The following is a 26,876-nucleotide window of genomic DNA, read 5'->3' on the forward strand; positions in this document are numbered from 1 at the left end:
ACGGTACCTGGACAGTGACTGCTCATGACATATGATATGAGAAAGACATATGTTCCAAACCCTCACTCTAAAAGAGGTGGAACTGTTAGATTTGGAGGAAACCAAAAAGGGAAGATCATTGGTACATGTATTGTTGATAACTCCTCTTTGTCTATCAATGATGTCTGGTTGATATATGGGTAAAATATAACCTACTTAGCAAAAGTCGATTTTGTGATAGTGGTTATGAAGTAGCATTCAATGAGAACATTTGTATAGTCATGAATGAATCTGATAAGTCTGTAGTGTTCAAAGGTAAGAGGAAATGCAATGTTTATAAAATTAATTTTTTTGAATTGATTGATCAGAAGGCAGTTTACCTTTTATCAGTGAATGATGAAAAGTGGGTCTGACACAGAAGGTTAGCTCAATCTAACTGGAGATTAATCCCTAAACTTAACAAGTTAAAACTTGTTAAGGGGCTGTCAGATCTTAATTATCATTCAGATGCTCTCTGTGGAGCATACCAAATTGGGAAAATTAACAAAAATAAAAATAAAACAAAGAACTTTGTCTCTATCTCTAGACCCTTAGAACAACTTCACATTGATTTGTTTGGTCTTGTTATTACTGCATCAATCAATGAAAAGAAATATGGACTTGTCATAGTTGATGACTTTAGTAGATGGATTTGGGTTAAATTCTTTAGAGCCAAGGATGAATCCGATGATGTATTTAGTGTCTTCTGCATTCAAGTCTAAAATGAAAAAGGGGTAAAAAAATTTAAAAGTAAGGAGTGATCATGGAGGAGAATTTTGAAATCTTTTGTGAAAAGTATGGAATCCTCCATGAGTTCTGTTCTCCTATAACTCCATAGCAAAATGGCTTGTATAGAGGAAGAACAAATCCTTACAAGAAATGACCAGAACAATGATTCATGAAAATAATTTGGCAAAGTACTTATCGGCAGAAGCTGTAAACACAACATGTTATGTTCAAAACATGATCTACATCACACATTATGAACAAAACTGCATATGAACGGTGCAAAAGAAGAAAACGCAACATCTCTTATTTTCATCAGTTTGGATGTACTTGTTACATCTTAAACATTAAAATATATCTGAGGAAATTTGATGCCAAAGCTCAAAAGGGTATCTTTTTAGGATACTCTAAACACTCTAAGGCATACAATGTGTATAACTTTAAAACCAGAATGAATGAAGAGTTTATACATATCAAATTTAATGACAAAGAGCCTGACAGTAAAATGTCAGAGTTAGTTGAATTTTTTTCCAGAATTTCACATATCAGAAGACTCTCCCAAAGTTGGTGAATTAGAAGTTATGAGCCCTTTAAAAGCTAGTGGTTTAAAATCTAGACGTTCAGAAGCTTGTGATACATAACCAAACCCAACTTCTGAACCACAACCAGATGAAGCAAGTTCTGAAGAAGCTCCTTATGACTCTCAAGAAGCTGCACAATCCAAAAAGACATTCAAGTACAAAGTTTCTCATCCAGAAGAGTTGATCATTGTAAATAAGGATAGTCCTTTGAAAATAACATCTGCTTTCAAAGAGGAGCAGTCAATGTTGGGACTTATCTCCATGATTGAACCAACAACTGTTGATGAAGCCTTATCAAATGATGGGTGGATTATAGCAATGCAAGAAGAACTGAACTAGTTTCAAAGGAATGATATATGGGATCTGGTTCCCAGACCTCATCAGAAGAACATCATTGGAATAAAATGAGTGTTCAGAAACAAGCTGACTGAGCAAGGAGAGATGGAAGAAATAAAGCTAGACTATTAGCTCAAGGCTATAGTCAGCAAGAAGGTATAGATTTCTCTGAAATCTTTACACCAGTTGTAAGGTTAAACGCAATCAAACTTCTTCTCTCTTATGCTATTAATCATGATATTATTTTATATCAAATGGATGTCAAGAGTGCCTTCTTAAATAAAGTCATTTCTGAAAAAGTGTATGTCAAACAACATCCTATGTTTGAGGACTCGGTCAATCCAAATTTTATTTTTAAACTCAAGGAATCACTTTATAGACTCAAACAAGCTCCAAGAGCTTGGTATGAGAGACTAAATAATTTTCTGTTAGAAAATGACTTTCAAAAATGTCAATTTGATACAACACTAGCCAAAAAGACTCTGAATAAAGAAATCTTGATTGTTCAAATTTATGTTGATGACATAATTTTTGGTTCTACTAATTCATCTCTTTGCAAATAAATTTCTTTTAGTGAGAAGACGCTATCAGAATTGAAAATAAGAAGCAAAAGAATAAATTGGCCAAAGTTGGCTTCATTGTTATTTTCTATGATGATATAGCATCCTTGCCCGATGGTAAACCATAATTAAAGAACTTTAGTGCCTTTATTTTCTCTTCATCCGTCTTTATAGTAGTACTGAGTAATTTTACATTGAAAGTATATATATATATAAGAAACTAAGAAACTCTTGGACAAGCTTGTTATTTTGAAGGTCAATCATGCCTCTGGAAGTAACATGGGTTTTGAAAACTCCAAGTAAGCATTCTACAAATAGATTTTCCATTTAAATTGAAACTGTCATGCATTTCTTATTTTCCAAAAATGCACATAATACAAGAATATATTATCAGTGTCCACTTGTATTTTATTAACAACTTCTAAACCTCAAATATAAATTTACCTTCCGGCCAATCTCATTCAAATATAAACAAATGTTAGACATGTATAAACTTTAAATTATCAAGAAGAATACTTCAACAAATGAGTGGTTGTGATTTCCTCATCATAACTGGTAGAACTAGTATCTGATTCAGTTTCTTTTGAATTGGTATCATCATTCTCATGAATTGTTTCATGTGGATATAATAAAGGCTTTGGAGGCATTTCAATATTTTCAAGATCTTGTTCAAGCATCTCCACTACTTTTTTCATCGAAGGGCGATCAACGGGTTTCAACTGTATACACCAAAGTGCAATGATGAACATTTTTTTCAAAACATCGTTAAATTCCTCCATGATAAAATCTTCCATTTCTCTTTCCCTATTTTTAACCAATTGATCATAAATCCAAAATGGAAAGTATAGTTGACTTGAATGCTCCGCGTGTGAATTCAAATTTCTTCTCCTACTAGCCATTTCAATCAAAAGCATTCCAAAGCTATACACATCAGCCTTATATGATACTCCTCCAATATTTTGATAGAACAATTCTGGAGCCATGTACCCGATTGTTCCTCTTGCTGCTGTCAAAGTGGCTATACTATTGTCGATAGGGTAGAGCTTTGCAAGACCAAAGTCCGAAACTTTTGGGATGAAATTTTCATCAAGAAGAATATTATGAGGCTTAATATCAAAATGCAAAATTTGCATATCACAACCTTGATGGAGATAAGAAATTCCACGTGCTACTCCTAGAGATATTTCATATATTTGATTGTAAGTTAAAGATATAAGTTCCTCTTTGTTGAAAATATATTTATCAAGAGAGCCATTGGGCATGTACTCATATACAAGAGCACGTTTTGATCCTTCAACGCAAAATCCAACGAGTCTTACCACATTTGAATGGTATATTCTTCCTAAAGTAGCAACTTCACTCATGAATTCTTGCCCATTAGTTTTTGATTTTATCTTCAACATCTTAATGGCTACAAATGGACCACTTATTAAGTTTCCTCTATACACATCTCCATAACCTCCTTCACCCAATTTTAACTTGAAGTTTTTTGTCATTTGTTTTATCTCTCTGTATGAATACCTTATTGGCATGAGAGTATTACTTTGTAGAAAATCTTCAATATTTTCATATATTGATTCATGTCTTCTTCGATATGTATAGATCATCAATCCGAAGAAAAGTATGATAACCAATATAGTTCTAAATGTAAGGTATGGCAAAATATACTTTCCTGTAATTGTTCCCGCTCTATATAGATTAATACTTGACTTATATATGATTATCTTATCCATGCCTGTCAGCTCCCGAAGTCCTACAATATATATAATAGAATTGACATTTTTAAAATTAAAGAATAGAAAACTATTAAAAATAAAAGTGACATAACACATATTATTTTACAATTTTCTTAGATGAAATTTGATCCGTGTTCCTTAGACCTTAATTAGATTGATAGAATACAGTGAAAGGTAAAGGAATGATATGTAATAGAATAGACTTTTATAATTTAAAAGGACGTATATTATATTTCATTTCATCACTTATTATTATTTATTTCCCTCCAATTTCCCTCCAATTTTAGTTGAGACAAAATTGATTCTACTCCTTCATCAAATATTCAATTAATAGCCTAAAATCTCTAATATGTCTCATACTCTTCTACTAAATTCCTTCTTAAGATGTTTAAACATAAGTTACATAACTATAAAATTACAATGTCAACCTCTTACTACAAGACTAACACTTTTTTTAAATATCATAGAATTAATTGTTTACCATAAACACTGCATATTTTTACTTTTTAACTTATAACAATTTTGATCTCTTTTATTTAGAATACATGTTTTTTCTGATTCTCAAGTTTTTTCAATTCAAACTAGTAGTATATATCAGTATATATGATCTCTTTTGTTATAGCATTATCCCACAATAAATGGATTTAATTGAAAACATACCTTCGTAGATGCCAGCAACGTAATCTGCAGGGGAAAAAATTCAGTGAATTTTTTTTTTTGGTTTCAAAATTTGATTAAGCTAAAATGAATTTAAAATGCTAAAAAAATACATTCATGGAACACGTGAACAAACATTTAAATGAAATGATAGAGAATTTTTTTAAACTTAAATGGACATCATTCTTCGAATTCAGCTCTAAGTATGTAACACTGTTAAGTTTTTTTGAGAAATTTTCTATTTAAAATAAAATAGAGAGATTCTAGCCATTTTTAACTGAAATGAATATCTCTATTAGAATGGTGTTTTGTTCGTCTAGAGAAAATATAATTATTTTCCCATTGACATGCCATATTATGAGTTGTTGAATAAATTAAGTCATGACTTTTTCAATTATAAATGAGACATCACATAAGTTTTTATGTAGGGAGAATATGGAATTTGTATTGGGTTTTTCTTTAGAGACCACTGTGATTTCTTTTTGTTCAAGGGAAAATTTACTTTGTGGGTTGCCAATGTCTGTTTAGGAAGGAGAAGTGTGGGATTTGCTATCAGCTTTGAAGTGGAGAACTGAGATTAATGAATTATAATAAAAGTTGTTTTCCAACTTCATTCAAAACTAGAAACGTGTAATAATATGCTTGCAACTTATGAGTTCAAGTGTTTAATAAACTATAATAATTTACGTGTGACTATGTCCACTAAGAAGAGAAAAGTGAGCTCTACTAAGATTTAGAGTACCTTGATTCTTCATCCGTCCTCCCTTGGCTTGATTTAGAGTAGCACAAAATCAAGGTAGTCCATTTTGATATAAAGGTTGTGAAATGTGTCTTCAATGATTATATTATTCATAAGATAAGAATGATTATAATTTGTGGAAGTCTGAGGGGATCGAAGTTTATTATAAGCTGAAGTATTACTTTTGGTGAGGTGCATTACGAAAGGAAGAGTAAAGACAGTAAAATGAAGATATAAAAAATAATGGTTGAAAAGACTCAATTTGAGATAGAGATTTATGATAGGGAAATTATGGATGATGAGGAAGTAAAGGCTCATAATTCTATTTCTAGTGAGAAAATTTTTATAGTGGTCTTTCATTGTCATTTGACTTATGATAAGATAAGGAGGAAGATTGCATTATCTTAGGGATATATTTATGATGACATTGGTTGTTATGATTTGAATGTGAATGAAGGATTGAAGATGGTTGAAAAATCATACTTGTAGGCTTGTTAGAGTATCTAAGTAGGAAAACATGGTTAGGTGAGTGGATGCAAGTGACAAGATCAAAGTTCAACTGTAATTTGGTCTTGAACATGATTGTCAAATAGCGATTCAACTTTGTAGGCAAGGTGGTTGATTGCTAAATTAACATCACCATCGATTTTGAGTTAAGGTGGAGATTTCTGTAAGTATGCCTTAAAAACTCAAATGATCAAATAGGGACTTGGTCTTGCACAATTGATTTTTTGGTCAAAATTTAATAAAAATTAATGGTTTGTTGGTCAACGGTCAATGTTCAATAGTTAACTCACCAATATAGTCAATGATTGACTTGGTCATCAACCGATGATTGACTCGGTCAATGATGAATGAGTTCACTAGTCATGGATTCAATTGACTAATGACTGACTTCATCTAAGTTTTGAATTATTGACACATTAAATTTTAAAATAATTAAAATACGAGTCTCTATCATCTATCTTCTTCGGAGAAAAAAATGGAAGAGATGGTTATCCTTGGAGACCTTTACTTAAATAAAACAAGACAATCTTATTGCATAAGAAAAACAAGAGATTCTTACCAAATATTAGACGGACCTTGTCTGCCCAAGATCCTGAAAATTACAATTAAGAATAAATTTAAATTGTAAATAAGATCCTTAAAAAAAAGCATGGGACAAATAGGAAAGAAAATAAATTTCAAAAATAGTAATTATGTAACCTATTTGAATTGGTCTTACCGCAAGAGTCAAAACGACAGTCGGGTACAATACATTGAATCTGGCCAATCGTGTCGTTGAGGAAGCAATAATCACAAGGACAAGAGGCTTGCATCCATGAAATTTCAAATCCATATCGGAGCGCTTTATGAATATCAACATATGAAATGTTTTCTGTAAAAGCAATTTAGACAGAAATGTAAAAATACATTGAATTCAAGTCATTTCATTCAAACAAAAAGAAGAAGTCGATTATAGTATACGTTGTCTTGTTTCCACTTTTGTTTACCTATAACGTCGCCGTAGTAAATATCTGAATCTCCAGTATTCCAAAGGAATGATGTGAGGGCAATAAACTTAACACGGCATTGAGGCTCTAGAATTGCAAATGGTGGGTCTCCAACAATAGCGTATGTCATGTGTTGATCCAAGCATGAAGCCGTGTCGGCATAATACTCATCCACAACCTTACTAGGTCGACTTGTACATTTCATGTAAACTACTGGCATGGATAAATCATATTCACCGAAATCACCCATGAACGTCCTCGATTTCGATCGATTTAAGCTGTACCGGTATGAATTACTTTCTTTGGAAAAGTACCGGTACAAGTATGGACCATCCAAATAAGTAAAGTTGTTTTGTGATAAGAAGAAGCTAGGGAGAGAGGAACAATCGGTGGGATGAATGTTAGGGTCAACAACTCGGATTGTGTAATTGTTGTAATTGATCGATTCTACCAAATAGTAACCGTCATACAAACTCAATCTCGTAACGTTGTTCACACAATCCAACTCGTACCTGTTGTTGCCACAGTGTTCCGGGTCTTGTTTTAGTCTGAATGGATACCTTATGTTTGTGATTTTTCCACACGAAGAAGATAAACAAGGCTGCGGCTTGGAATGGGTTAGTTGCGGAAGAAGAAGAAGAAACCAGAAGAAGGGAAACATTATCACACATCTCACTGAAACCATTTTTATTCACGATGCTAGTTTTATTTTTGATGAAAAAATGGTTGAAATTATTAAAATTGTTTGAACGATGATGTATTTCATCCTCCAGTAAGGAGGGACCCCTTATACTTGGACTACGTCATCTAACGCGTATTGAATTTAAAATCGTCTAATTTTGAAATATTAAAAATATTAGTTTATAAACTAAGAAAGTTCAACAGTCTAGTCTCAATTAACGACCAGATTATCTATACCATGTAAACGGTATGAACTCATACTGCATGCCATTTCAAACTTTTTAAGCATATTTAACTAAAAAACAAAGGTCACATACTACTACTAAAAAAATTTAAGTTAATGAGGTCGGGTTACATAAATAAATATGAATAGTATTTTGTCATTACTTTTGTTTATTATCTTATATTTTCTATTTTGAGTAAAATTAGAAATGTTAGAATTAATTTATTTTTAGAAACTTGTAGATAAAGTTTGGTAGAATGATATTTTAGTATTTCTCCTAAAGTCTCACTTGTATTTAACCAAGTGAATGATGTGAATGGATAACATCTTTTAATTCCTTTTGCAGTCTATGCAGTGTGTGTGCAATCATTTGAAACTATTTTAGAGTAGTGAAAGTTTGTTATTATTCTCTCTTCTTTCTCTTGTTCTATTGTTCATCTTTATCATCTTGTGCACTAACAATTGGTATCTAGAGCTCCGGTTCAGATCCACGGGGAAACACAAGTGAAACGGTGATGCGTTGTGTGGTTGATTTATGTACGGAGAATTCATGTTGAATTTCTGATCAGAATTGCAACAGAATCACATATCTTGATTATGCAGGATTGAGAAATACTGTGTTTAGGTGAGATCTGAATGTATTGCACAAAGTTGAAGATGAACGAAAACGGTAATCTGAGTACGAAGCTTCCAGTATTTGATGGCAAGAACTGGAATCGTTGGATAATTCAGATACGTGTGTTGTTTGGAGCTCAAGATGTTCTTGATCTCGTCAACGACTGTTACGCTGCACTTCTAGAAAATGCAACAGATGCGCAGAGAAATGCTCAACATGATCTAAGGAAGAAGGATTAGAAAGCGTTGTTCTACATCCATCAGTGTGTGGATGTGAACGTGGTTGAGAAAATCGTTGATTCGACGACGAAGAAAGCTGCGTGGGACACACTAGTGCGGTGCTACGGCGGTGATGCATCAGTGAAGAAGGTGAAGCTTCAGTCTCTACATAAGCAGTATGAGAATCTCAACATGAACAACAATGATAAGGTACCTGACTACATCTCCAGAGCGATTCTGATCACAAATGAGATGAAGTCGTGTGGATAAACTCTCTCTGAAAAAAGTATCATTGAGAAGGTACTTAGATCTCTTACTCCTCAGTTTGATTATATCGTTGTAGCAATTGAATATTCTAAGGATCTGAGCACCATGAGAATGAAAGAGTTGTAAAGTAGTCTAGAGGCGCAAGAGTTGCGTCTAACTGAAAGAACCTCTAAGAGAGAGGTAAAACGGGCTCTGAAAGCTTCTTTTGTCAAGAAAGGCCAGAAGCAGTCTTGGTCAGAAGCCAAGAAAAAACATGGTAGATCTCAGAAGTCAGAAACCTCAACTTCTTGGAGTCATAAGGGAAATGAGAAGTATGACAAGAGAAAAGTTCAATGTTACTGTTGTAAGAAGTTTGGCGACTTCGCTGCAGATTATTGGTCAAATAAGGAGAGGAAATCAGAAGAAGTGAATATAACCAAAAGTTCTGATGATGAACATGTGTTATTAATGACTTCTGATTCTGATAGTACGTCTCTAGAAGATTGGTGGTATATGGACACTAGTTGTTCAAACCATCTTACTAGAAATAAGAAATGACTGGTTGAATTTGACTCTGGGAAGATGATCGAGATTAGATGTGGTGATGATAAGTATTTGAATGCTGAAGGAATTGGGAATGTTAGACTCAGATTTGACTCGGATTCTGAAGAAGAAGATGGGGTATTTTCTAAACTATCTCGTTATAATTTAATTATTCTTGTTCAAGATCTTATGGGTCGGTGTCAAGACAAAGTCAAACACATGAAAAATTTTAAAATGCAGGATGAGCTTGTGACAAGTGAATTAAAATCTTTGCAAATTAAAAATGAAGTTTTAGAAAAAGATCATATTGCTCAAGTTCAAAAAGTTTCTGATAAATCTCCAGATGAACATGAAGTTGCTCTTTAGGAAGTTGTCATAAATGACTTTGATAGGACAAAATTTGCATCTATGATTTATGGTGTAAGTAGGAGCAAAGGAGAAGGCATTAGTTTTTCACGAAGACTTGTCAATCCAAGGTTTGGAATTGTACTTAAACCAATGGATAATTCTTCTTCAAGCTCTGCTTAGAAAGGGTTATACTTTCACTTTGTACCAACTGTTGACAAAGTAAAGGTTCTGAACTAGTCAGAACCAAAGACTGTAGAGTCAAAGGTTCTAAAGAAACCAGAACCAGAGACTTCAAAGTCAAAGGTTCTAAAGAAAACATAATCAAAGACTCTAAAGTCAAAAGTTCTGAACAAACCAGAACTTAAGACATCAAAGTCAAAGGTTATAAAGGGTTCACAACCAAAGGCTAAGGATAACTCAAGACATAAAACTTTTAAACCAAAGTCTTGAATGATCCCAAGCCCTACTACATAAAGGCTAAGATACAAAATAAGTAAAATCCTTTCAGAACTAACCCCACACGACCCATAATATTATGGGTACCTAAATCTAATCATTGCATCAGATATGCTTCAAGGGAGAAGCAAAGCAGTAGTCTTGGTACCCGGACAATGACTGCTCATGACATATAATAAGAGAAAGCCATATGTTCCAAACCCTAACTCTGAAAGAGGGAGGAACTATGGGGTTTGGATAAAACTAGAAAAGAAGAATCATTGGTACATGTACTATTGGTAATTGTTCTATTTCTATTAATAATGTATGGTTAGTAGATGGACTGAAACATAACATACTGAGCATTAGTCAATTTTGTGACAGTGGTTATGGAGTCATGTTTAATAAGTATAATTGTATAATCATGAATGAGTGTGACAAGTCCATAGTGTTCAAAGGTAGGAGAAAAGGTAATGTCTATAAAATTAATTTTTTTGAATTGACTGATCAAAAGGTCATTTGCCTTCTATTAGTGAGTGATAAAAAATGACTTTGGCACAGAAGGTTACGACATGATAACTCGAGATTAATTTTTAAGTTTAGCAAGTTAAAATTTGTCAAACATTTTCCAGAACTCAATTATCACTCAGATGCTCTTTGTGGAGCATGTCAAGTAGGAAAAATTTATAAAACCTCTTTTAAATCAAATAACATTGTCTCTACCTCCAGACTCTTAGAACTGTTTGACATTGACTTATTTGGTCCAATTGGTAATACATCAATAAATGAGAAGAAATATGTATTGGTCATAGTTTATGACTATAACATATGGACTTGGGTTAAATTCTTTATAACTAAATGTGAGCCATATGACGTGTTCAACAACTTCTGCATACAAGTACAAACTAAAACAGAATCAAAGATTTTAAAAGTCAAAAGTGATCATGGAGGAGAATTTGAAAATGAGCCCTTTGAAAACTTTTGTGAACAACATGGAATTCTCCATGAGTTCTCTTCTCCTAGAATTCCACAAAAAAATGGAGTTGTTGTTCGTTGGAAATTCGACGCTAAGGAAATGTTTGAGATAAACTAGAAAGGGCAAGGGAAAATGTTCTGAAAAGAATACATGAAGTTGATTCTTTCGATAGAAGGAGTTTTGGTCGAAGGAACCCCTTGCGTCAAGGGAAATGCTGGTTTGGGACTTAGAAACAAATTGGGTTCAGACTGCAATCTGACAGACACATTTCGATTGGGGTTGTCTTCGACGAGGCGTAAATTCAAATAAGGCTCTCAACTGTTTTTTGGCCTTACCCGATTCTTTAAGAAAACACATGGAAAGTTGTGGATGATGAATTGCATGCAGACGAAAATGTGCCATCTTTTGGAGTAGAGACCATTTGTTACAGTTATTTCAAATCAGTATAAATAGGAGTCTTAGTGTTTAGGATTTGTGTGTGTTCCATCTTGTATAAAACTCTCAAATTCACTCTAAGTATCTGTGTGTGTTGAGAAACGAGTTACTGAGAATGTACGTGTGATCGCCATATTGTTTTTATTTATTATTATATAAAAGAATTTACATTATCGAAGCCATTTATCTTTATTACCACTTTAATTTAAAGACTTTTTTATACAGTTTCTTTATATTGCTGCATTTTTTACGCTTAAAACTTTAGAACATTGTCGAAATGTTCATCCTTTATAAGACTTAGATTAACAAGAGCACATGTCCTAGGATCAATCTAATCAATCTTGTGAGTAACCAAGCTATTTTGTATTTTGGAAGACTAGCTCTTGTTTATCAAATCCGACGGTAAACGGTTGTAGAGAGAAATAACAAATCTTTACAGGAAATGGATATAACCATGATAAATGAAAAAAATTTACCTAACTACTTGTTGGTAGAAGTTGTAAACACATCATGTTATGCTCAAAATAAAATCTATATTTGACCTATTATGAACAAAACTTCATATGAGGTTTTTAAAGAAAGAAGGTCAAGCATTTCTTAGTTTCATCAGTTTGGATGTACATGTTATATCTTAAATAACAAAGTCTAAATAAATAAATTTGATGTCAAAGCTCAAAAGGATATCTTCTTAGGATACTCTAAATGCTCAAAGGCATACATAGTGTATACAAAGGAGCTTCTGAGTATGAATGACTATTTCAATTCTATTATGTTTGGTAGCATGCTAGAATAGATGTTTAAGGATTATGAGTATGAATGGGGAGTGGTATGGAAAACAGAAGAAAAAATGTTCATATTTTGTTTTTCTAATTGATATTTCGAATAAGAGGAGAATAAGTCGAATGATCTAAGGATATTGAGAAATTCAGTTGACGCTAACAAAGTAATTCACACTGACAGAGCGATTTAGTGATGCACATCAACTGCATCAGGAGAATTTTCTTTGGATTTTAAGCCGAATGTCATAGCCAATTCGATCAGTTCGTTACTTTAATGTACCTTAATTTCTCTAGTGTACCGAGAAGTTATTCAGATTGCGACAATTGATATAGTTTTAGACGCAAGAAAATTTGGTTAGCTTTATGTTTAAATGTATTATCAAATCATTTAGCCGTAAATACTAATATGAAAGAAATTTTCATTGTATTATGTTGGTGATGTGATTTTGTGTAGTCTGCAAGCACATGATCGAGTGAGTATTCTGCAACACTTCATAGAAAATGGGTAGTTGCCCATCGCAATGATGTTGAACTCTGATTGTATGAACCCCCTTTAATATTATTTTTCATGTAAAAAAAAACTATATATAGTACATCAAGATTAATACAACACAAGATTAATACAACACCTATATAATATATACAACACCTATATAACAATCTTTAATGTGTGAGGACTTTATCTCACTCATGTATAGATTCCAACTCTAAAGTTGAGTGTTTTATCGGGATTTCACCAACTTTGAAAGTATTTGAGTTAATAGGATTTGGGGGCACAACCATGTTTTCTTCTTCTAAAGTCTCTAACATTCGAAGCACAACTTTTATAGATGGGCGGTTTATTGCGTGCCATTGAATGCACCATAGTCCTATAATTGCAAGTTTCTTTAATATTATATCATTTTCTTCTCCCTCAATTTTCACTTGCATATCTTTCCCTTCAAAGAGATTGTGAATCCATTCTGGATATAGAACTTGGGAATTTTCCTCAGACAACTGACTTATATTCTTTCTTCCTCCAATCATTTCTAGTAGTAGCATCCCATAACTATATATGTCTGCTTTATACGATATATTTCCAAAGTTTCTCGAAAATACTTCAGGTGCAATGTAACCCAAAGTTCCTCTTGCAGCAGTTACTGAAACAACGCTTTGATCTTTAGAACATAATTTAGCCAAACCAAAATCTGTAATTTTGGGAAGTAACTTGTCGTCTAATAACACATTGTGCGGATTAATATCAAAGTGAAGAATTTGTTGATCACAACTCATATGAAGATACTCAATACCCTTTGCTACGCCGATAGCAATTTGATGTAATTTCTCCCAGCCGAGAAAACGGTCCTTGTCATCAGGTCGGGTTATAAATTTTTGTAATGAACCGTTTGAAAAGAAATTGTAAACAAGAGCACGATAGCATCCATCTGCACAAAATCCAAGCAAGCGAACCACATTAATGTGATGAACTTTTCCCATAGCTTTCACTTCATTAATGAATTCTTTTCCATCGCCCTCTGTGTTGTTAAGCATCTTCACAGCCACAAGAATTTCATTAGATAGTTTGCCTTTGAAAACTGCTCCATGAGCTCCTTCACCCAATTTTTCTCTAAAATTATTCGTAACTCTCTTAATATCAGCATACGAGAATCTTGCAGGATTGAGTGCTCTATACTCCTCTAAGAATTTTTCAATTCTAGTCTCATCCTCACCTTTCGTTTTAAAATAGTTATAAACACGCAAACATGTTGCAAGAATCAATGTCACCAAAATCAAACCAACGAACGGAACTGCACAAAACAACACTACTTGAGTAATTCTTTTTGAATAACAAATATAATAAATCAATTTTGAAGAAATATCATACATTATAAGATCTTGAAGAAATAAATGAAATGTACATACTTTTATAATCCGTAAATAAAAGTGTAGAAATATCTCTCACCTGTGACATATAGAATTATTTTCTTAGTTGGTTTGTGATGACGGTCAAAACATTCTGTCTCATCTTCTGTTCCATTGTTTTTCAGTTTACACATCTTGCCTTCTCTTTCACACTTGATACAGTTGGGTTTTGACCATGTCAAATACAAATAATCCTCATAATTCAGACGTGTAGGCGGGTACATCCGTGAAGAAACAATATCTAAAGTCTTGGTGCAAAGTGTTGGATCCAAACCTGAATCAAGTAGTGTATCTGAAGAGCCAACAGCATGAACCGGGCAGGATAATGAGCTACAATGGAGGAAAGTGAAGTTATAAGTGGCCTGGGAATTCTCATATAACAGAAAGGGAGAAGTTTGTGATTGAGAAAGAGAAATTTGTGACCGAAAGAGCTTTAGAAACTGTCCTGGAAGACAATTTTCTGGGTCAGATAAGGTTAGAGACTGGCCTAGATAATCTATGCTTATGACTTGGAGTATAACTGGACCAGAATGTGAAGGAAGCTCAATTAGTGTTATGCGTTTGTCGGAACAAGTAAGATCAAAGCCTGTATAACTGCATCCATTTTCTGTTTCACTGTCTTTAAGTCGGAAGGGAAATCGTATGGCCGGGCCGTCGCGCCCGCATCTGGAATCCTTCCCGCTACAACCATTAACTTGCCATATGATTCTGCTGCAAATCACTATGAGAATCAAGATCACCATCGTATTTGAAGTTAGCATTTTAGCACTTATTGATGATACTTGAACCTTCTGATAGAGATCATATGAATAATATATCTATTATGCCCCTAGAATTGAATGATGTGTTAGATGTCTTAGAAAACTAGATGGATGATAGAAACCGGATTTACTTTTTAATGTGGAAACTCATTTACTGCATTACAGTTGAAAAGTCAAGCGATGAAAATGGAGCTATTCAATTCAAACGCGTAATTAAACAATTTTCAATGTCGATCAATTTTGCTTCTATTCTAACTACTTATTAAATATACAAAGTTGGACGTTTCTATGTGGTTCAATAGAAACGAGTGATTTATGCAGGACGCGAGTGGTTGTTAAGTAGTGCTAATAAAAACTTATTTATTTGTGAGAAAATTGTTCTTTTAAAATCAGTTTTGTCCGCTCTATCGATCTATTTTCTATCCTTCTTCAAAGTTCTATAAGAAAGTGTCGAACCACCTATGTCTATTTTAGTAGTGTTAACTATTTTGGGCTTTTATAATTTTGGGTTTTGGCTTGAGGTCCAAGTTAACCTAAATCTATAAATAGAGGGAGTAACCCTTATTTTTGTAATGAAGTGAATAGAGTATTCATAACATTGTATTCACCGTATTTTATCGTTGCAAAGTGAATAAAAAGTTTTCCACAGTTTGTGAGCAGAGAGAAACTCTGCAGAATTTTAATTCTTCTTCTCTTTGATTGTTCTTTACCCTTTTTCTTTCTCCATTGTTCTTTTCTTTTATTGTCATTGTGTGGGTAATAACAATCTTGTTCATCAAGATTGATTGAAATTCTCCATAGATTTTGGGGGATTTCTAACATCTAGTATCAAAAGCTTCGGTTAATCGATTCGTGAGAAGAAAATTATCATGCCAACGAATCATCCAAACTGACATTTTCTAGCAAATCTTCCGATTCTCAAGAACAACAATTATGAGAATTGGTGCAAGCAGATAAAAGTTGTGTTATATTATCAAGATCTTTGGAATCTTGTGAAGGAATGAGTAACAACGCTTGCAGAAGCCGCGACAGATCAAGAAAAGGCTGCACATAAAGAATTGAAGAAGAAAGATTATAAAGCTCTCTTTATAATCCATCAATGTGTTGATGCAAATAACTTTGAAAAGGTTAGTGATGCTGAGTCAGCGAAAGAAGCATGGGAAATTCTGGAGAAATCGTTTGGAGGCGCAAAGAAGGTGAAAGAGGTGAGGTTACACACTCACAAAAGGACGTATGAATTACTTCAGATGAAAGACAATGAAAGCATAACTGATTTCTTCACCAAGGTTACGAAACTGATGAGTCAAATCAAGGTATGTGGAGAAGTGTTGACATCAAGATCTGTTGTTGGAAAGATCTTGAGGTCGTTCGCTCCAAAGTTCGACCACGTGGTAGTAGCCATAGAAGAGTCGAAAGAATTGTCAAAATTGACAAAGGAAAAGCTTCAAGGGACGCTTGAATCTCATGAACAAAGAATGGCTGAAAGAGCTGTAGGAAAGTCGAAGAGTGATATGGCTTTGCAGGCTCAATCAACAAAAGAAAGAAAAGGAAAAGGTAGTTGGAATGACAATAAAGGTAGGGGAGGTCACAATAATTCGACTGGTCAAAATCAACAAGAAAGAAACTGGTCGAATCACAGAAAACCCTGGAACCAAGGCAACCAAAGAGGTGGTGTTGCAGGTAGAGGAGGAAGTGGTGGTCAAAAGCCAGACAAGAGTCACATTCAGTGTTACAATTGTCAAAGATATGTTCATTATTCTAGTGATTGTCCAGAAAAGTAGTGAGTGATGGTGTAGAAGAAGTCTTGATGGTGTGAATGAATTTATAGGAAAAAGTGTAGAGCATAGAAAAATGTGTTTGCATGTGGTAGCCAAATGAATTGGCGTCCATGTGCATTTTGTACATGGTGTCACCATTCAAATTGGCGCCTCCATAGGTACATGCATGACACACCTAGGTCTGAATGCTTGGTTACGAGTTCTACATGCATGTAAGACATGGTGTAGCCAAATGGGTTGGCGCCCATGTGCAAGGATTGTAAGGAGGCACCAATTCATTTGGAGCTAGTGCTTGCATGTGTGACGCATGGTTTTCCTCTCTCTTGCATGCTGGACATGTCACTTCAGAGTAGCTTGTATGTTTGACACATCATTTCGGACTAGCTTGCATGTGTGACACATCACTTCGGACTAGCTTGCATGTGGGACAAATTACTTACCTATTTAAGTGTCTTACTATCAACATCCAACACTCAACACACATTCATCTGTAGCAAGAAATTAATTTTCATCTACACCTGAAATATTACAATGTCATCTCCACCATAATATTAGTAGACCAATGAATTTACGAATTCTAAGATTAATTGTTCTTTCTTATTTTCTTTTGTATTACTTCCAACTTATGTATTTTATGGAAATAATGTTTCTGGTTGAATTTTATACTATTATAAAGTGTTATGTCGAGTTGATAAATTTTATTAGATATTATCATTTATATGATATGTTTTATTGAATTTGAATGTTATAAATGAGTATAATTGTATTGAGTTGTATTTTTTTTGTGCACCTAAACAAAAGGAATCATAAAATATATATTTTATTTGAACCACAACCCGCAAACCCTATTCAAAAAGACTAATCCCACCATTCACTATCGAGGATCCCATTTAATACCATAAAAAAATTATGTATGGACAATATAAGAATTATTAGTATTTAGTAGAATTTAAGCAGGGCTGACATATAACAACGAGTTACAATTTACCACTTATATTTGAATTCTCTAATATCCATGTTCTTTTTGAAGTTTATTCTCTTGAATTTTTTACAATTTTATTTAAATAATGTTTATTGGAGTTATGTTTGTATCATATATAGCATCCACGTAAGAATGATAATGGGGCGGATTGGGAAGAGTTTTTATCTCCTTTAAATTCAAATTTGAATCTCCAAACAATCTTTGTTCTCTACCTCGATCTCCATCGAGATAGAGAATTAAAACTCAAACCTGTATCGAACAAATTTGGGTCAGATTTGGATATCTCTGTTCCGCTACAATTCATTTAATGAAATCAATTTTTTAATTAAAAATATTTAATTTTTTCAAAATCAAATTACATTACATATAAGAAAATAAAACAATTTAAAATAATTCCATACATCCATTTCAAATATTTTAAATAAAAAATACAAATAAGAATATCAAAACATTGACCACATATTTAATATTCTAAATTATAAAAACAAAATAATAATAAAGTAAATAATAAAATAAATAGGATGAGTTCATGATGGGTACTAGTGTCCTCATTACTTGACTCGTAAGAAAATCCAAACCCAATCAAAACGGGTTTTTTCATTCAAATTCAAAATAAATTTGGACGGGTATCTTATGTTGCCATGTCTACGTCCATGTGATATTTTGCATAAATATATAGAAAATGTTAATCTTGTCGCATCTGATATTTTCAAATGTGACAACCATATCTCATTCATGTATAGACTATAACTCTAAAATTGAATACTTTTTTGGGATTTCACTATTTTTGAAAATTATTGAGTTGAAAGGGTTTGGAGGCACAATCAAATTTCCTTCTTCTTGAGCTTCTAACATTTTGAGCACACATTTTATCAATGAACGTTTTTATTGGATTCCACTGAATACAGCACAATCCTACAATTGCAAGGTTTTTTTAAAAAATTATATCATCTCCTACGTTCTCAATCTTCAATTGCATATCTCGCCCTTGCAAGAAACTTATGAACCCATTCTAGATATAGAACTTTAAAATTTTCCTCTAAAAACAGACTTATACTCTTTCTTTCTCCAACCATTTCAACTAGTAACATCCCATAACTATATATGTCAGCTTTATATGATACATTTCCAAAGTTCCTCGAAAATACTTCAGGTGCAATGTAACCTAAAGTTTCCCTCGCGGCAGTTACTGAAACTACACTTTGAGTTGTAGAACACAATTTAGCCAAACCAAAATCTGTAATTTTTGGAACAAATTTGTCATCTAATAACACGTTATGGGGATTAATATCAAAGTGAAGAATTCGTTGATCACAACTCGTGTGAAGATACTCAATACCTTTGGTTATGCCAAGAGCTATTTGTTGTAGCATTTCCCAACCAAAAAAACGATCAATGTTTTTAGGTTGAGTTATGAAGTTTTGTAATGAGTCATTTGAAAAGAAATTGTAAACAAGAGCACGATCAAACTCATGTCATCTGGTCCAAACATCATTTCCCTAGCATCCTTATCAATTTTAACTCGCACCCAACCAAATATACTGTCGAGTCTCTCAATACTTCTAATTTTTCCCTTCTGGTATTTTTCCATTTAACCAACGAACCAACTCCCTCTTCAGTTGATCGAAACTACAGATGTTCCAGAAGAGGATCAACATCTAAGGTTTGTCTCTTGAATGAATCACTTTTCCATAGCGGCGACGAACACTAAACATGTTTGCAATATGACGAAAAGCGATGTGGATAAATGAATCACACAACCCCTTTATTTATAAAAAAAAATTGCACATTATTCTCACTTTATACACATGGGTGCCAATTGGATTGGTAGCACCATGTGCTGTAGCCAATTCAATTGGCGACCTCTCTTAAAAATTAAGGGCAGGCGCCAATTGATCTGGCGCTTATGCCTTAAGTATTTTTTTTAAAACTGGGATAGATTGAAAATTTGTTTGAAAACTGGATTATTTTGGGATTTTTTTTGAAAATATGGGGTATTTGAGTAAAAATATTCAACTCGTGTGACTTATATTTACCGAAACAAACCCATGTTTTTCTACCATATGAAACATTTTTTTATCGCTTAAATTCTCAAAGCTTTCTTTCAAATATCTCATGCAAATTTTAAGAATATTTTTTAAAAATAATCATCTTTTTAAAATAATTTTCCAAATAACTATAATTTTAAATAAAATATCAAGTTAACTATATTTCAAACAAAAAAATTATTGGCAATAACAGTAGTCGCTCTGAATAGCGCACACATTCATTATTTGCACATAGGTGTCATCCATACTAGCGACAACTTATTGGATGCGCCACATGTAGTGGCACATCCAATAAACACGCCTCACAAAGCATGACACATGTGTATAACAAATGGATGCATGAATGCATTGCTACTCTTTTTGTGAATTTTTTACCAAAATATCCCTAATTTTAAAAAAAAATCTCAAAATAATCCTGATTTCAAAAAAATTCCAAATTACCCTATTTTTAGGTGGAGGCGCCAATTCAATTGGCTATAGCACATGGTGTAGCCAATTTAATTGGCTAAAAGTGGGATAATTTTAGATTTTTTTTTGAAATCAGGGTTATTTTGGACATATTTTTGAAAAATTGGGTTATTTTAGTAAAAAAATCCTCTTTTTATTTTCGATTTTTTTTAAATGATTAGTTTGATATTTTATTTAAAATAATATTTATTTAAAAAAATTAATTTATATTAAAAAAATTTAATCTTTATCTTTGATCAAAATTAATTTGGATAAATCTTCAGAGTATATATATATATATATATATATATATATATATATATATATATATATATATATATATATATATATATATATATATATATATATATATATATATATATATATATATATATATATATATATATATATATATATATATATATATATATATATTCCATCTCTTGTAAAAAAATATTACTAAATGGTAATGTTTGAACAATTAGGGCATAGTTCAAGTGTAGCATATAGCAATGTTACAGTCTGCAATTATAATTAAATAAAATAATTTAGGATTTTTATATTATTAATTTTTTTAATTTAATGGTTATTGAATTGAACATTTTTAGTGTTTGGACATTTTTATCCATTATTATAAACATTAAAATTATATGTTTAATGTCTTTGATAGGGGTGTTCATAATGCGGATCGACCCACGAATCCACTAATGTAAATCAACTCAATCCATAAATTATCCAAATCCATTTATTTACTGGTATATCCAAACCAACTCATAATAGCATGTATAGTTTTGATTCGGGTATCAGATTTGAAATTTGCAATTCGCTATCCATTGGTCCAATCCATTGACGTGACTTTAGTAATTTTTTATTATTTTTATTATCATTTTAAATAAAAATATAAAATTAATATCTTACTAATAACCATAATTTTTTTAAAAATAAATTATTCTCCACCAATAAAACTAGTAGACCAATGAATTTAAGAAATTCTAAGATTAATTGTTCTTTCTTATTTTCTTTTGTATCATTTCCAACTTATGTATTTTATAGAAATAACATGTCTCGTTAAATTTTATACTATTATAAAATGTTATGTCTAGTTGATAAATTTGATTAGATATTATAATTTATATGATGTGTTTTATTGAATTTTAATATTATAAATGAGTATGATTGTATTGAGTTGTATTATATATATTTTTTAAAATCAACAAAAGGAATCATAAAAAATATATTTTTTATTTGAAACATAACCCGCGAATCCTATTCAACCCAATCCAGTAATGAACGGGTCGGATCGGGTCATTATTGACAATGAAATTGCGGATTGAACGACGAACTCAACCCATTGAATTTTGAACGGGTTGGGTAACGGGTTAGGTCAAACCCGATCCGCGTATAACTCTAATCTTTGACATATTTTAGATCATAATATATCAAAGTCTTTATTTTTCCTAATTTATCTTCTTCGTAGGGTAGAATTTACCACTTTGATTAGTTTTGTTTGAATTTTTATATATCTTGAACTTTACAACCGATTAATTTGAAAAGACTAATCTCATCATTCACTATCGAGGATCCCATTTAATACCATAACAAAATTTTGTATGGACGATATAAGAATTATTAGTATTTAGTAGGATTTAAGTAGGTCTGACATATAACAATGAGTTACTTTTACAATTTATATTTGAACTCTCTAGTATTCATGTTCTTTTTGAAGTTTATTCTCTTGAATTTTTTACAATTTTATTTAAATAATGTTTATTGGAGTTAAGTTTGTATCATGTATACCATCCACGTAGGAATGATAATGGGGCGGATTGGGGAGAGTTTTTATCTCCTTCAAACTCAAATTTGAATCTCCAAATAATCTCCGTTCTCTGCCTCGATCTCCATCGAGATGAAGAATTAAAACTCAAACCTTTATCGAACAGATTTGGGTCAGATTCGAATATCTCTGTTCCGCTACCATCCATTTAATAAAATCATTTTTTTATTAAAAATATTTAATTTTTTCAAACTCAAATTACATTACAAATAAAAAAATAAAACAATTAAAAATAATTCCATACATTCATTTTAAATATTTTAAATAAAAAATACAAATCAAAATATCAAAACATTGACTATATATTTAATATTCTAAATTATAAAAACAAAATGATAAAGTAAAAAATAAAATAAATAGGATGAATACTAGTGCCCTTATTACGTGACTCGTAAGAAAATCCAACCCCAATCAAAATGAGTTTTTTCAGTCAAATTCAAAATGAGTTTGGACGGGTATCTTATGTTGCCATCGCTATGTCCATATGATATTTTGCATAAATATTTAAATGCATCAAGATTAACACTGTACCTAAATAATATATAAAATGTTAATCTTGTCGCACCTGATATTTTCTAATGTGACAACCATATCTCATTCATGTATAGACTCTAACTCTAAAATTGAATACTTTTTTGGGATTTCACTATTTTTGAAAATTGTTGAGTTGAAAGGGTTTGGAGGCACAATCAAATTTCCTTCTTCTTGAGCTTCTAACATTTTGAGCACACCTTTTATCGATGGACGATTTATTGGATTCCACTGAATACACCACAATCCTACAATTGCAAGTTTTTTTAAAATTACATCATCTCCTACTTTCCCAATCTTCAATTGCATATCTCGCCCTTCAAGAAACTCATGAACCCATTCTAGATATAGAACTTTAAAATTTTCCTCTGAAAGTTCACTTATACTCTTTCTTTCTCCAATCATTTCAAGTAATAACATCCCATAACTATATATGTCAGCTTTATATGATACATTTCCAAAGTTCCTCGAAAATACTTCAGGTGCAATGTAACCTAAAGTCCCCCTCGCGGCAGTTACTAAAACTACACTTTGAGTTTTAGAACACAATTTAGCCAAACCAAAATCTGTAATTTTTGGAACAAGTTTGTCATCTAATAACACGTTATGGGGATTAATATCAAAGTGAAGAATTCGTTGATCACAACTCGTGTGAAGATACTCAATACCTTTGGCTATGCCAAGAGCTATTTGTTGGAGCATTTCCCAACCAAAAAAACGATTAATGTTTTTAGGTTGAGTTATGAAGTTTTGTAATGAGCCATTTGAAAAGAAATTGTAAACAAGAGCACGATAGCATCCATCCGCACAAAATCCAATCAAGCGAACTACATTAATGTGGTGAATTTTTCCCATTGCTTTCACTTCATTAATGAACTCTTTTCCATCATCCACGGTGTTTTTTAGCATCTTCACAGCCACGAGAATTTCATTAGATAATTTACCTTTAAAAACTGCTCCATGAGCCCCTTCACCTAACTCTTCTCTAAAGTTATTTGTAATCCTCTTTATATCTACAAAAGAGAATCTCGTAAGATTGAGCGCCCGATAATCCTCTAAAAACTTTTCAATTCTGGCCTCATCTTCACCCTTTGTTTTAAAATAGTTATAGAGACGCAAATATGTTTTAAGAATCAACACCACCATAATTGCACCAACAATCGCAACTACACAAAATAACACTAATTAGTTTAATAGTGAATCTTACACCACAATGAATATAATAGGCTGAATTTAGGAATCTCAAATTAAAATAGGATACATTATCAAAAAATTTGAAGAAATTAGTAAAATTAAAATGGAAATGCTAACATTTTCTCAGGGGATTTGTTAGTTTTTTTTTTTTTTAAATCTCATTATGATGTAACTTTACAAAAGTATTTCTTACACTTTTGATTTTTCTTACGCATGCAATACATCTCACATGACAATTTATAGTTACTCATCTCACATGACAATTTATAGTTACCTCAGTTGAGTAAAGGTAAATTGATATCACATTAAATTTTAACTAATTATAAATTTAAATCAATTATAAAATTGAATATTTAATAGTTTATTTGTTTGATTTAAATTTTAAGAGGGGAGAGAAGGTAGATAGAGGGGGACCAAATTCCCTCTTGAAACACTTTTTATTTCCTCCTATTTGGGGAAATTTGGGAAGGAGGAGTTTAATTATAATTATAATTATAATTATAATTACATATTTATCCATTTAATAAATTTAACTTACTAAAATGTTAAAAAAAATCATTTTGAACAAATTTTATCGATTCTTTTATCTTCTTGTATTTTTTTATTTTAATTTTGTTATCATTATATATGTTTAATTTTTCTATTTTATTTTTTATAGTTTAATATTATTTTTTAATTATCATAATACTTTTTTTTATAATAATTTTTGTTAGATTTAATTATATTTGATAATTTTATTAAAATTATATATTATATCGTTATATTTTTATAAAATCTTTTCTAATATTCTTTAATTGAATACTTATATTTTATTAATTAATTCGTATTTAAATTATAAATGATAAATATCATGAGTCTCTTAAAATTAAAAGAATAAAAAAAAATTAAAAATATTTTTCTTAATATGAATAAACATAATTGTAAATAAAATATCTCTTCTCTCTTCCCATTCCCTTTCCTATTTTGAATCATGTAATTAAAATCATTTTCCTTCCTTCCCCTTCCCTCACCAAAGAGATCCTATGCCGCCGAGAGAATTAGTTGCCAAAGATCTAAATCCGAAAAAATATGTGTTGTGTGGTTACGATTACTTTTTAAATTAGAAAACAAATGTAAAGACGTACTAGTATATCTTACCTGTGACATATAGAAGTATCTTCTTAATTGGTTTGTGTTGACGTTCAAAACATTCTATCTCGTCTCCAGTTCCGTTGTTTTTGAGTTTACACATCTTTCCTTGTATTTCACACATGCTACAATTGGGTTTCGACCATGTCAAACCATAACAATCATCACAATCCTCATCTTCCGACCGGCGTAGTGAAGAAATAATATCTGGAGTTCTGGTGCAGAGTATTGGGTCAAAACCCGAATGAAGGAGGCTATTGCCAGAATCAACAACATAAACAGGGCAGGATAATGAGCTACAATTAAGGAAAATGGATTTAGAAGAATCTTCGGGATACTTATATAACTGAAAAGTAGACATTTGTGATTGGTGGAGCTTAAGAAGCTTTCCAGGAAGACAATTTCCTGGGTCAGATACGAATATATATTGGTCTTGATAATTTATGGTTTTGACTTGGAGTACAATTGGGCCAGAATGTGAAGGAAGCTCAAGCAGTGTTTTGTGTGTGTCTGAACAAGTAAGACCAAAGCCTTTATAACCACATCCATCTTCTGTTTCACTGTCTTTAAAATGGAATGGAAATCTGATTTTTGGGCCGTGACGTCCGCATCTGGAATCCTTGCCGCTACAACAGTTAACTCTGTTGCAAACCACTACGAGTATCATGACCACCATGATATTTGAACAGCTTACCATTTTAGAACTTATTGATACTTAAACGCGCTAATAAGTAAATATAAGTTATGCCAGAGAATTGAATACCGTGTTAGACGTGCCAAATACTAGAGATAATATAGGAGTGATATCATTAGAGATATAATAGTTTGGATAACATTTCCGTGGAGGAGAATTTATAAAAACCAGGTTACATTTTTGGTGGAAAAGTAAAACTTATCTTTTTTGTTCATGACATGAACCATACTGTTGAAAACTCTACGGATTCATTCCATGAAAATAATGTTGTCAGAATCGAGATTTTATATAAGATTGAGAGGGGATATTAAAATCGTAAAATATAAAATCGCAATTAAGATAGAGAGGATAACAAGATCATACAACATAAAATCATACCCAAAATCGTAAGATTTTATTAAAAAAATAATACTTAAAATATTTTATATTATTTATATTAAATAGTGCATAAGTTTGCATATTATCAACTCTAAAATCTTAATCATAAAATTAAAAATCTCAAATTTTAACATAAAATAACAAACTCCATAAAATAACATACTCAAAATCAAAGAGGCTAGTACAAATCACAAAGGTGCCGATAGTTTGGATTTCCCCCGTAATGTCAACTCCTTCATCTTCATTAATATCATCATCTCCTCCACCATAATCATCATCATCATCATCTCCTTCATCACCTTCATCACCTTCATCTGCATTTCCTTCTTCATTGTCACTTTCTATAGTTTCAAGGACATCAAATTCATCTACATGTGCAGTTGATTTAGCATCAATACTTTGCATCAATAATTTGCATCAATAATTTGCATCAAATCTTCGTCTAAATCAGCCACATTTATATGATTACCACCTGCATTTTCTTCCTCAACAACATACCACAAATCGTCATCATCTTGGAAATCATCAATTGTTAGATCTCGCTTTTTTTTCGTTCAGCCTTATTCTTGGTCAATCTTGTATTTACCATCATATACACAAGATCATCCATAATTTTTTATTTCAACTGATTTCTTTTCTTCGTATGAACCTAAAAAGGGGAAGTATTAAATTAAAATGCATAACATATAGTAACTATAAAAAATATATATGATAAATTTAAAAATATATCACCTCAAAAGCACTCAAATTTCTCTCAAAGTCAGAAGAACTACATGTCAAACTCAACACACGAATAACAAAATTTTGCAACTCTAGACGTGCATCACCGTAAGATTCCCACGTTGAGTTGGTG

At 31.9% G+C, this 26,876-nt stretch overlaps 3 protein-coding genes across 5 annotated transcripts; all 3 read right to left on the reverse strand.

Annotated features, from left to right (window-relative positions):
* Window positions 1–2,527: 2,527 nt before the first annotated feature.
* LOC127092388 (LEAF RUST 10 DISEASE-RESISTANCE LOCUS RECEPTOR-LIKE PROTEIN KINASE-like 2.2) lies at window positions 2,528–7,603 on the reverse strand. The gene is made up of 5 exons (XM_051031249.1): window positions 6,847–7,603; window positions 6,579–6,731; window positions 6,420–6,452; window positions 4,618–4,641; window positions 2,528–3,974 (listed from the first exon to the last, which is right to left on the reverse strand). The coding sequence occupies exons 1-5, from the start codon at window positions 7,529–7,531 to the stop codon at window positions 2,725–2,727; spliced, it is 2,145 nt and encodes a 714-aa protein (XP_050887206.1). The 5' UTR covers window positions 7,532–7,603; the 3' UTR covers window positions 2,528–2,724.
* A 5,344-nt stretch (window positions 7,604–12,947) lies between these two features.
* Window positions 12,948–15,361, reverse strand: LOC127092389 (rust resistance kinase Lr10). The gene is made up of 2 exons (XM_051031250.1): window positions 14,289–15,361; window positions 12,948–14,133 (listed from the first exon to the last, which is right to left on the reverse strand). The coding sequence occupies exons 1-2, from the start codon at window positions 15,007–15,009 to the stop codon at window positions 13,031–13,033; spliced, it is 1,824 nt and encodes a 607-aa protein (XP_050887207.1). The 5' UTR covers window positions 15,010–15,361; the 3' UTR covers window positions 12,948–13,030.
* A 3,355-nt stretch (window positions 15,362–18,716) lies between these two features.
* On the reverse strand, window positions 18,717–25,901 carry LOC127094849 (rust resistance kinase Lr10). Of its 3 annotated transcripts, none has more exons than XM_051033622.1 (3): window positions 24,961–25,901; window positions 23,364–23,795; window positions 18,717–19,174 (listed from the first exon to the last, which is right to left on the reverse strand). In XM_051033622.1, the coding sequence occupies exons 1-3, from the start codon at window positions 25,646–25,648 to the stop codon at window positions 18,732–18,734; spliced, it is 1,563 nt and encodes a 520-aa protein (XP_050889579.1). In that variant the 5' UTR covers window positions 25,649–25,901; the 3' UTR covers window positions 18,717–18,731. The 3 variants fall into 3 exon arrangements, with proteins under 3 accessions (XP_050889579.1, XP_050889580.1, XP_050889578.1); XM_051033623.1 differs by having other exon boundaries at window positions 18,717–19,108; window positions 23,298–23,795; XM_051033621.1 differs by lacking the exon at window positions 18,717–19,174 and having other exon boundaries at window positions 22,497–23,795; window positions 24,961–25,897.
* Between the last annotated feature and the right edge of the window lie 975 nt (window positions 25,902–26,876).

This window comes from Lathyrus oleraceus, chromosome 6 (assembly GCF_024323335.1).
Source record: "Lathyrus oleraceus cultivar Zhongwan6 chromosome 6, CAAS_Psat_ZW6_1.0, whole genome shotgun sequence".
NCBI classification, from domain to species: Eukaryota; Viridiplantae; Streptophyta; class Magnoliopsida; order Fabales; family Fabaceae; genus Lathyrus; species Lathyrus oleraceus.